This window comes from Tamandua tetradactyla, chromosome X, assembly GCF_023851605.1.
Source record: "Tamandua tetradactyla isolate mTamTet1 chromosome X, mTamTet1.pri, whole genome shotgun sequence".
NCBI classification, from domain to species: Eukaryota; Metazoa; Chordata; class Mammalia; order Pilosa; family Myrmecophagidae; genus Tamandua; species Tamandua tetradactyla.
In genome coordinates this window covers 32,518,157-32,530,427 of record NC_135353.1, presented here as the reverse complement: position 1 = coordinate 32,530,427, position 12,271 = coordinate 32,518,157, and the positions used below count along the sequence as shown (strand labels likewise).

At 36.9% G+C, this 12,271-nt stretch overlaps 1 protein-coding gene across 14 annotated transcripts in view; it reads right to left on the bottom strand.

The window, feature by feature from the left end:
• ENOX2 (ecto-NOX disulfide-thiol exchanger 2) overlaps positions 1-12,271 on the bottom strand; it is a 459,417-nt gene that overhangs the window by 237,354 nt on the left and 209,792 nt on the right. For 7 of the 14 annotated variants that reach the window (XM_077145026.1, XM_077145023.1, XM_077145031.1 and 4 more), the window contains 2 exons: positions 2,653-2,702; positions 1,390-1,439 (listed from right to left, as the gene is read on the bottom strand). The exons of 4 other annotated variants lie outside the window; for them this stretch is intronic. In XM_077145026.1, the coding sequence (XP_077001141.1) occupies positions 1,390-1,439; positions 2,653-2,702 (100 nt within the window). The remainder of the gene's footprint in view (positions 1-1,389; positions 1,440-2,652; positions 2,703-12,271) is intronic. 3 more of the 14 variants (XM_077145030.1, XM_077145036.1, XM_077145033.1) reach the window with 1 other exon arrangement.

Below are 12,271 nucleotides of genomic sequence, written 5' to 3'. Positions count from 1 at the left end.
TCTAATATATTGCTTCAATGAATCCATATTTTTGCATGTGGCATTTGTTCTGAATGCAGTATAAACTGATACATGAATGTACCATTTATTAATCCATTATAATGCTGACCAGAATTTAGGTTGTTGCAAGATTTTTGTATCATGAACAATGCTGCTATAAACTTATTTGTACATGTATAATGCTATATATGAATAAGAAGTTCTCTTGTGTACTTATCTAGGAGTAGAATTTTTGGGTCATAGGGTATATGAATGTACTATGGGGGGGGGTTAAGGTAAGGTTGGAGGTAGTTTTATAAAGAAAAGACAAGGTGTCTGCTCAAATGTCACCTCCCCAGACAAACTTTCCATGACCATTGTATATAAATTGCAGCCCTTGTTCATTCTTTATTTTCTTAACCTGCTCTTTTTTATGTACCTAAGTACTTTAACTTATATATTTGTTTATCATCTGTCTCACTCACTAGAATGTGTAATTCATGAGGGCAAGGACAGTTAGTGTTTCATTTAGTGCTGCAAGCTTATCACTTAACAGTGCCTAATACATGGTAAGCATGTAATAAGTATTTGTGGAATGAATGAATGTATGAGTGAACAAAAGAATGAATAAACAAGACATGGCTTCTGTCATTGGAGAGTTGATAATCTAGCAGGAAATAGTATGCTCAGTTCAAGAAAAGAAATCCTATGGAAATAAAAATAATTTACTCATTTCTTTGGTACATTTTCTGGGTACCTACTAGTAACACTCTGATGGGTGCTGATGGAAGAAATATAAAGATGAATAAGACATGGTCCTTGCCTTCATGAAATTACAAATTAATGGATTTTACATGTGTATATATAAACTTCTATAATATAGAAAAGGAAATGGTAAATGCTACAAGACTAACAAAATAATAATTTGAAAACAAGAGAGAAAACTTAATTCAGACTAGGATATCAGGGAAGGCTTCATAGTAGAGGTGGCCATAATGGGACTGGGCCTTGGCAATGGTTTCCTTCAAATAAAATGTAAATTATAGAAGTTCAATTTTATTTAGCCAAAAGCAGTTACTGGTAGATAGATATATTAGCATAAAGTACTCCATGCTATGGTAAATCATTTGTATTCGGGGAAGCTAACTTGATTTTTCCTGGAGAAGGAAAAGAAGAGGATATCCTCATAACAGTGAACGGATTGAAAGAGAAGGGCTTGCTCTTTCAAGGTGTTCAGTATTGCTCTAGCAGTGCTCAAAGGAAGTTCCTGGTAGGAGAAAACTTTGGAAAAGTAGTCTGGCCAGGATTTGAGGACCAGAGCAAAGCTGTTTGAAAATATGGGGAGACTAAGTGATAGTGGATGCAGGCATGTAACCACAGGCAGTTATTTTCCTTTCCCTCCTTTCTCACCTGCTGTTTTATTTCCTTCCTCTTTCTTTGTTTTTCCATAGTAGAGCACACTGAAAAAGAAGAGTGGAGAGGGTGTCAGAAGACCTGGAATCAAATCATAGCTCTGCTAGTGAACTACTGGATGATGTTTGGAAACTTAGTCAATTAAAGCTGGATGGGCAGCTTTTTGAAACTACACAGAGCCCCTCCCCAGGCAACATTTATTACAAGCTGCTCCAACAGGAATACCTGCTCTGAGTCCTTCTTACTTCCAAGGACCACTGGAGTAGTGCCAAACAGATAAGAATGTGAACACATCCCTAGATATGTTGACTGAGAACCACTGTACTTGATAATCTCTAAGTGCCCCATTTAGTACTCTCCCCTGCCACTGTACTCCATGGTCTGGTTCTTTTTCTTATTCCAAACTAAGTTTTCAGTCTAAGAGTGGACCCCTCTGGACGCTTCTGCTTGGCCATTCTGTAGGTGCTTAGGGCTACAAAGTCTTGTTCTGGAAGAAAACTAGCCAAGAATGGCCAAAGAAATCTTTTCAAAGGCCTGAGCACATGCTCAACAGAAAAGGGGACAGAATTATTGGGCTGTGCTAACTTTCAAAAATAACTCAGGGGTTCTCTGGAAGACAAGGAAGCCTGATCATTTCAGAGAATAATTCTGAGAAATGGTGTGAACATGTGCGTTGTGGGGAGGGCAGGGTGCAGTGAGACGGAATTTCAAATTAAAGAGCTACCCTTGAAGGTCTGATGCTTTAGCTTTCCCACTGGGTGTAAACCTCAAATTAAGCTCTGATGGGGGTGAGAAGGTAGGCAGGAAAGAGAGGAAGACAATCAGTCCAATATTCACAGACATTTTTTAAGCTGATCAATTCTTAAGAAACTTTTAAATTCCATACACAAAACAAAATGTACCCTCAGCTTGCAGTTCTATGGGGTGTAATTAATGGAGCAAATGTTTTCCGGATTAATTTTTAAAATTCAATGCAAACACTGCCTGTTCCACAATCTAGGGGCAGTATTTTCTTCTCAAGTTATGCTCAGTCTGCAACAATTATCACCTTGGAACATTTCTCAGTAAAAAACGTGTCATTCCTTAGTCACATACGGCTTAAACAGGCTTAAGCCCCCATATTAATGTTTTCTCTTATTTCTACCATTAAATACCCATCGATGCAGTCCAAGATCATTTTTACCATTTCAAATCTTAAAGAAGTCACTGACACTTGGAGAAAGGTAATATTGGAAATAGATAGGCATCTTTTTTTCTTACCTGAATGCCCATATTAGCTTTTCCTGAAAACAGAGTACAATAGTGGGATACTGAGAGAAAAATATAGGAAATGGGCATTGGTATTGATTAAATAAGAATGAATTCAGTTTTATTACTTTCAAGCAAACTCAGTAATACTAACTAAAAACTAACAAGTGTGGCCCCTTTAGAATTCCTAGGAATGTGATTTTTGTCAATGGAAGTGGATAATTTCTATTTACTAGATTTTAGAGAAATTGTGGACCAGAGCTATGTCCTACTCATCTTTTAATTTATGCTGGAAATTAGCATTGTCTAGTCTTCTATCTGACATCACTGGGACACAGTAAATTATTCAATAAATATTTGCTGAATGAACAAATTAGCATATTATTTGTTTGAAATTGTTTACTGCTGATAGAACTTCCAAACTGGCTGTTTAACTAGGCCTAATATTGTCCTGACAGTTTTTTTTAATTTGATTAACTAACTTTTCATTTCTTAGAGTTAATTTTTATAGTCCTAAAGAATAAGGATGAGAACTTAAGAGATTTTCCATGTGCCAAAGAAATTCCATCTCTTTTATAGACACCAGACAGAAGGACTTTTCCAGACCTCCTTCTGTGTAACCAAAGACTTTCAAGTGACAATAAAACATTCCGAAGTGCTTAAGCTGTCTGAGTGTCATACCAGAAGATGGCTGGGGACATGATGCTGAGAATGACTAGAGTTTACATCATATTTATATTCCATTTAGCAATACCATATTCTTCAGCTATAAGACAGAAATGTTCTGCTACCCTATTTTTCTCTCATAGAATATCTGGAGTCTATCTAGACAGCAGATTAAGAGTGGGATGATTAAATTTTGTGACTACAAAATTGAGAAGGCATGATTTGACATATGCACATGTACTTTTGGGGACAATAAGATTGTACATGTGACACTGGGGCTTCTCTGAAAAACCCAGAAGATGTGATTTTTCAGGATGACCAGAGAATCTATCAAACAGATTTTGGAGACACTCCCCTTTAGCAGAAAGGGCACTGCAATAGGAAGCAGGAGTTCTGAGTTCCAGTTCCTTTTGGCACAAACTAGCTTGGGGCCCTGGGAAACTCACTTAGACTGAATCATAATTGACTCACATGTAAAAGTGGGGATGATTATATTCTGCTTAAAGATAGGGAACTGGGGTGGGCCACAGTGGCTCAGCAGGCAGAGTTCTTATCTGCCATGCTGGAGACCTGGGTTCGTTTCTCAGTGCCTGCCCATGTAAAAAATAAATAAATAAAAATAAACATAGGGAACTGGACCTAATGGTTTATACTATCTTTTTCATTCCTAGGCTTGATGCTTTTTAAAAGTCCTAAAATATTTCATTACTTTATCTCTACTAAGTCTCTTGTATCTGTCCCCTCTTCTTCCTCTCAACTTGCATAACACCATTTCAGGTCTTCATCATCATTTCCCTGGGTGACTGCAAAAGTCTTCAAATTTGTCTCTCCAGGTCTAGTTTCATCATTTTATAATCCAGGATAAAAAACACTTTGATTAGCTATATGATGATATTGTGAACCACTGATTATACACTTTGGATGATTACATGGTATGTAAATATATAATATGTATCAATAAAAAATAAAGAATTAAAAAAAAACTTTGATTAGACTACCTTCTGAAAGCACAGCTCAGATCACCTTAAGAAGGCAATGAGGCTCAGTGCAAAGAACACACGACCTAACATCTAAACCTGAGTTTAAATAGTGTCCTGGCCATGTAATCTTGGGAAAGCAATTTAGTCTCTGAGTCTCCATCACCTCTACTGTAAAATGAGAGTAATAATAGGATCTTATTCACAGAGTTATAGAGAGCAAGCTTTTACATGTTGGTGTGTCAAATCCTTAGTCACACTTAACTTCATTTGATAGGGGACCAGAGCAAAGGCAGAGAATCAAGTTCCTTAGCTACCTTTACTTGACTGAATCAGATACAGACAGAGAACACTTCTGGGCAGTCTGAGCTTCAATACAAAGCCTTCCAACTGATTAGCTGACAGGATGACAAAAAGTCAAAGGGGGTTCCTTCTTTGTAGGCTATACCAGAGAGAGTGGCACCCTACAGCAAAGGACAACAGTCTTAGTTGGTGGCAAGCCCCAGGCTACAAGATATAACATTTTCTCAGCACACAACTAATGCTGGTAAGAACTGCTTACCAGAGACCTGGTTTAAAATCAAGAGAAGCTGAACTCTTGTAGTTACTCTGCTGAGGTAATTTAGGATACATTAAGTCAATGCTTCACAGGCTGTTCATCCTAGATCAGGGTAATTATGGAGGGGAATAAAAAAGGCAAGATTAGAAAACTGCCACCAGCAGATCCACCACATCTTTATGAGATGATATTTAAATTATCAACTGAAAACAATAGGTAGTTATGACTTGTTGCCTCCTTACACTTTATATCAAGTTCTAAAGCAAATTCAGCACTTAGCATTCATCTCAGAGGGAAAGACTGGTCCCTGTGGCTAGTCAAACAAATCTCTAAAAATCTCTCTCTTGCCAACACAATAGACGCTCATGCTTGTATGTCCCTTCCATTAAAATATTTGCTTAAGAAAGGATAACCTACACAATGGGAGGAAACAGTTCTAAATCATATATCAGATGGGGCTTAATATCCAGAATATAGGGGAAGGTGGCTGAATAGAGCAGTTCAAGACTTGCTCTGCTCCATGGAAAAGTTAGAGAAGGGACAGGAGGGTGACTGAGGCAGTGATTCAGGAATGCGGTAGACCTGGGAGAGCCTTCTGCACCACATGGGGCAGCAGAGGCCAAGGAACTAAGAGGCAGAAAGCTGGAGCCTGGCACAGAGGCAAGGGGCTGTGGAGCCCACGGAAGTGCACAGATGGGAGCCTGGGACTAGGAAGTAAGTCAGGCCACATTCCTTAGGTGCTATCCTCACCAGCACAGCCCTGTGAATGGTGACTCATGCCACACGCCACCTGCCCTGAAACAAATCACTGCACTGAGAGCCCCACCCTGTGCCCTGGTCTCTACTGTATAACCATTCCACAAACACAAAGTCTTAGACTATTGAAAGAAATCAACTCCCAAAGTAAATCAACCAAGATATTTACATGCCACAAAGACAGCAGAAGACCACTAAGCATATCACAATTCAGACAGATATAGCCCTGCCTGATGACTACTGGAGCCCAGGTCAGGCTTTTCACAAATCGGGCCTCTGACTGTTGGAAAGGCCACTTCAGAGTAACCTTGGAGGCAAGATCCCCTGGTCTCCATGGAATGGAGTCTGGCCTGGGCTGCACCTTATCTAATCTGGTCTTACTGTGGGAAAGTTCTGCCTGTACAGTTTCAGGCAGGCTAGTTAATGTTCACTTTGTTTTCAAGAAAATTCTGTATTCCTATCCATTACGTCAAGCACATTCTCATGTACTGCACTGCCTTATCTAGAATGCTATTGTTAAACAATATTTAATAAACTTGCGCTGGCTTCTTGGGGTCGTTGCCTTTGGCCAGGCAATGAACCACCTAGGACCCACTTTCTCTTAACTCTGTGTTGTGTCTTTCTTAATCTCCCACTGCCCATTCTGACCCTGTTTGGACAGTTGCTAATGACCAGATTAAAACGCCAGAGGAGACACAAATGTTGGAACAACTAATCAAATATGTTCATACAATTCTACTCAATAAAAACAGTGGGATACCAAATGACATAAAGGAGAACAAGAAGACAGTAGAAGAGTATAAAGAGGAATTTGAAAGAATAAATAGAAAAATAGCAGATATCACAGAGATTAAAAACTCTGGTGACCAAATAAAAAGCATACTAGAGGCACACAACACCAGATTTGAAGAGAGAGAAGAAATAATAAGTGATATAGCGGACAGGATAATTGACTTTGAAGATGTAAAACAGCAAATTGCAAAAAAGATGGAAAAAATTCAATTGGAACTCAGAGAAATGACAGACAAATCAAAGCTCACAAATAAAAGAATCACTGGTGGCCCAGAAGGAGAAAAGAAGATTAAAGGGCTAGGAACAGTAATTGAGGATATAATGGGGGAAAATTCCCAACCTTCATAAAGGACATAAATATACAAGTCAAAGAAGCCCAAAGAAGTCCAAACAGAATAAACCCAAATAGGCCTTCCCAAGGCACATATAATCAGTCTGTCAAATGTTGAAGAAGAGAATAAAATCCTGAAACCAGCAAGAGAAAAACCATCTACTACATATAAGGGATATCAAATAAGACTGAGTTCAGACTATTCAACTAGCATTCTGAGGTGAGAAGGCAGTGGTATGATATATTTGAGATCCTGAAAGAGAAAGATTTCCAGCCGAGAATTGTGTACCCAGCCAAATTGTCCTTCAAAATTGAGAGGGAGATAAAAATTTTCACAGACAAAAAAATCCTGGAAGAATTTTTCAACAAGAGACCAACCCTACGAGAATACTAAAAGGAGTTCTGCTGACTGAACAAAAAGGACAGGAGAGAGAGGTCTGGAGGAGGGCACAGAATTGAAGAGTACCACTAAAGGCAATTTAAAGAATGCAAAGAGAAAGAAGGAAAAGAATATATAGATCTGAAAAATAAAATTGAAAAGATAAGATGGTGGAATCAAGAAATGCTTTTTCAGAAATAACTTTGAATGTAAACAGACTAAACTTGCCAATTAAAAGATAGGGATTGGCAGAATGGATTAAGAAACATAATCCAGCTATATGCTGCTTATAATAGACTCATCTTAGACACAAGGATACAAATAGATTGAAAGTAAAAGGATGGAAAAAGATTTTCCATGCAAGTTGTAACCAAAAGAAAGCAGGAATAGCAATACTTATACCAGACAAAATATACTTTTAATTTAAAGACATCATAAGAGACAAAGAAAGACATTATATACTAATTAAAGGGTCAATTCACCAAGAAGATATAACAATCATAAATGTTTATGCTACCATTACCAAAACTGAAAGGAGGGATAGATATAGTAGAAGACTTCAATGCACCACTCTCCTCTATAGATAGAACAACCAGACAGAAGATCAACAAGGAAATATAGAAGTTAAATAACTTGCTAAACAAATTAGACCTAACAGACATATATAGGTCACTGCACCCCAAAGCATGTAGATTCCTCTCTAGTGCTCATGGAACATTCTCCAGGATAGATCATGCACTGGGGCACAAAACAGTTCTTTGTAAATTTACAAACACTGAAATTATTCAAAGCACTTTCTCTGATCACAATGGGATGAAGCTGGATTTCAATAACCACCAAAGAAAGAGAATGTTTGCAAATATATGGAGATTAAATGACACACTCCTAAACAACCAGCAGGGCAAAAAAGAAATTGCTAGAGAAATCAGTAGCTTTCCAAACATGAATGAAAATGAGAATACAACTTATCAAAACTTAGGAGATGCGGCAAAGGCTGTGTTGAGAGGGAAATTTATTGCCCTAAATGCCTATATTAAAAAACAAGAAAAGGCAAACATCGAGGACTTAAAAGCATACCTGGAGGAACATGAGAAAGAACAGCAAACTAACTCCAAAGGAAATAGAAGAAGAGAAATAACAAAGATAAAAACAAAGATAAATGAATTGGAGAACAAAAGAACATTAGGAAGAATCAATAAAACCAAAAGTTGGTTCTTTGGGAAAATTAATAAAATTGATGGGCCACTAGCAAGACTGACAAAGAAAAAAAGAGAGAAGATGCAAATAAACAAAATCAAAAATGAGAAGGAATGCATTACTACAGACCCTGAAGAAATAAAAGAAATCATAAGACGATACTATGAACAAATATAACACCAACAAACTAGACAACTTAGATGAAATGGACAAATTACTGGAGACACACAAACAATCTATACTGACTCAAGAAGAAATAGAAGATCTCAACAAACCAATCACAAGTAAAGAGATCCAGTCACCAAAAATCTTCCTACAAAGAAAAGCCCAGGGCCAGAGGCTTCACAGGGGAATTTTATCAAACATTCCAAAAAGAATTAACACCAGTCCTTCTCAAATGTTTCCAAAAAATAGACGGAAAAACATCTCTACCTAAGTCATTTTATGAAGCTAATATCATTTTAATTTAATTTTTTTTGGGTGCATGCTCCAGGAATCAAACCCAGGTCTCCTGCATGAAAGGTGGGCATTATAACCCCTTAACTACCCATGTACCCTGATCCCAATATCATTTTAATACCAAAACCAGGTAAAGATGCTATAAGAAAGGAAAACTACAGGCCAATCTCCCTAATGAATATACATGCAAGAATTCTCAACAAAATATTAGCAAATCAAGTCCAACAACACATTAAAAGAATTACACACCAGGACCAAGTGGGGTTTATTCCAGGAATGCAAGGATGGTTCAACACAAGAAAATCAATTAATGTAATTCAGCATAGTAAAACAAATCAAAAGGGAAAAATCACATAATCATCTCAATTGATGCTGAAAAAGCATTCGATACAATTCAGCATTTTTTTCAGATAGAAACAGTCAAAAGATAGGAATCAAAGGTAACTACCTCAATATGATAAAGTGAATATCTGAAAAACCAATAGCCAAATAAATAAATAAATAAAAAACCGATAGCCAGCATAGTACTCAAAGGAAGGGATGGAAAGCTTTCCCCCTAACATCAGGTACAGGACAAGGATGCCAACTGTCATCACTATTATTCAACATTGTGCTAGAAGTTTTAGCTACAGCAGTCAGGCAGGATAAAGAAATAAAAGGCATCCAAATTGGAAAGGAAGAAGTAAAACTCTCATTATTTTCAGATGATATGATACTATACTTGGAAGATCATGGGACATCTACAGCAAAGTTACTTGAGCTAATAAACAAATTCAGCAGGGTGGTGGGATAATGAAATTAACGTGTAAAAATAAGTAACATTACTACACACAAGCAATGACCTAGCTGAGGAGTCAGTCAAGGAAAAAATTCCATTAAAAATAGCAACCAAAAGAATGAAGAATTTAGGAATGAACTTATCTAGGGACTTAAAGGACTTGTACATGGAAAACGATGTAACATTGCTAAAAGAAATCAAAAGAGATCTAATAGGTAGAAATATTGCCTGCTCATGGATAGTTAAGATGTCAATTCTCCCCAAATTCATCTACATATTCAACACAGTACCAATCAAAATTCCAACAACCTACTCTGAAGATTTGGAAAAGCTAACGACCAAATTCATCTGGGAGGGAAAGAGACTCCAGATAGCTAAAAGCATCCTAAAAAAGAACAAAGTGGGAGGATAAACATTCCCTAACTTTAAAACCTATTATAACGCCATAGTGGTCAAAACAGCATGGTACTGGCCCAAAGATAGAAGCATTAACCAATGGAAATGATCGGGAGTGCAGAAATAGACCACCAAATCTATGGTCAACTGATTTTTGACAAGGCCTCCAAATCCTCTGAACTGGGACAAAATAGTCTTCAATAATTGGGCATGGAAGAATTGGATATCAATAGCCAAGAGAATGAAAGAGGATCCCTATTTTATACCCTACATAAAAATTAAGTCAAAGTGGATCAAACACCTAAATACAGAACTAGCACCATAAAGCTTCTAGAAGAAAATGTAGGGAAACATCTTCAAGACCTAGTAATAGGAGGTAGCTTCCTAAACTTTACACCCAAAGCACAGCAACAAAAGAAAAAATAGATAAATGGGAACTCCACAAAATCAAATGCTTCTGCACCTCAAAAGACCTTGTCAAAAAGGTGAAGAAGCAGCCAACTCAATGGGAGAAAATATTTGGAAATCACACATCAGACAAAGGTTTGATTTCCTGTATACATAAAGAAATCATACAACTCAACCACAAAAGAACAAACAACCCAATTTTAAAATGGGCTAAAGATGTGAAGAGGCATTTTTCTGAAGAGCAACCACAGATGGCTCAAAAGCACATGAAGAGACGCTCATTTTCATTGGCTATAAGGGAAATGCAGATCAAGACTACAATGAGATACCACCTCACACGTATAAGAATGGCTGCTATTAAACAAACAGGAAATTATAAATTTGGAGAGGATGTGGAGAAACTGGAATACTTATGCATGCTGGTAGGAACGTACAATAATCTCCCATATTTTGGAGCAGCTAGAAGGAAAAATATGAGAGGTTCATATGGTAGCCCATGACAAACTCTGGGGTCTGTCCTGTAACTACTTGTTGAAGAGTGCTTTGAAAACTATTGTTTTTTAATCTCTTTGCTTTATATATATGCTATACTATACTACTATACCATAATAAAAAGTTCCAGAATATATAAAGATCTTTTACAATGCAGCAACAAAATACAAACAAGTCAACTAAAATATGAGCAAAGGACTCAAATAGATATTGCTCCAGAGAAGATATATAAGTGGTCAATCAGCATATAAAAAGATGTTCAAAATCATTAGCCATTAGGGAAATGCAAATTAAAACCATGATACTACTTCACGTCCATAAAGATGGCTATTTTGTAAAAAAAAGAAAATAATACATTTTGGAGAGTATGTGGAAAATTTGAAACTAGTGCATTTTTGATAGGAACGTAAAATGGTGCAACCACTGTGGAAAGCAATATGGCAATTCCTTAAAATGTTAAATATAGAATCACCAACAACTCTACCTCTAGGTACATATGCAAAGAAAGAGAAAACAGGGTCTCAATTAGATCCTTATATACCTATGTTTACATCTGCAATATTCACAATAGTCAAAAGATGGGATGGATAAACAAAATGTGGTATGGTACATACACACAACGGAATATTAATCATCATAAAATGAATGAAGTTATGAGAAGTTGCAACATGGAAGAACCCCCAAATTATCATGCTTATAAGCAAGGCACATAAGGACAAATATTACCTGATATCACATATAAGAGATGACTAAAAATGGCAAATTCGCAGTTAGAAAGTAGATTAGCGGTTACCCGAGAATGGAGGGAAGGAGAAATGGGGAGTGACTGTTTGGGGAAAAAAAAAAAGGATAAACAAAAAGAAGAAAGAAATGACAAGAAGATGGTGGATGATAACAGTTGCAGAACAGTTTGGGGAGAGGGTCTTTATGTTAAAATGCTTCCAATAACACTACAAATGACAAAGAAGTAAGGAGATGATATTAATAAATGGGTAAAAATCATTTCTAATTAGCACATTTTTTATTTGGTAGTGTTTTGCATAATAGTTGTTCAGTCCTAAACCCTAGCAGTAACTACTGTTAACAGTTAAGTGTGTATCTTTTCAGAAGCTTTTAATGCACATACAAGCACATAGAAGGATATCTTGTGCACCTTAAAAAAATGGTATAAAGAGCTCCTGACATCAGGATCCTGTACTGGTTTGTGCACTGCTGACATAGATAAGAAATACCTGCAAGAAAATATCACTATACATTCTGAAGAATGTATACAAACAAAAGATACACAATAAACATACACATGATTTACTTGATCTCTAAAAACTAATTTTAGAGAAAGAAGGCAGATTTTCAACTTGATCTCTCCTCTTCCTAATGAACTAAACTGAACATCTAAAATTAAACCTCCTCTCCAAAGCTTCCTGGATTGACCAGAGAAAGG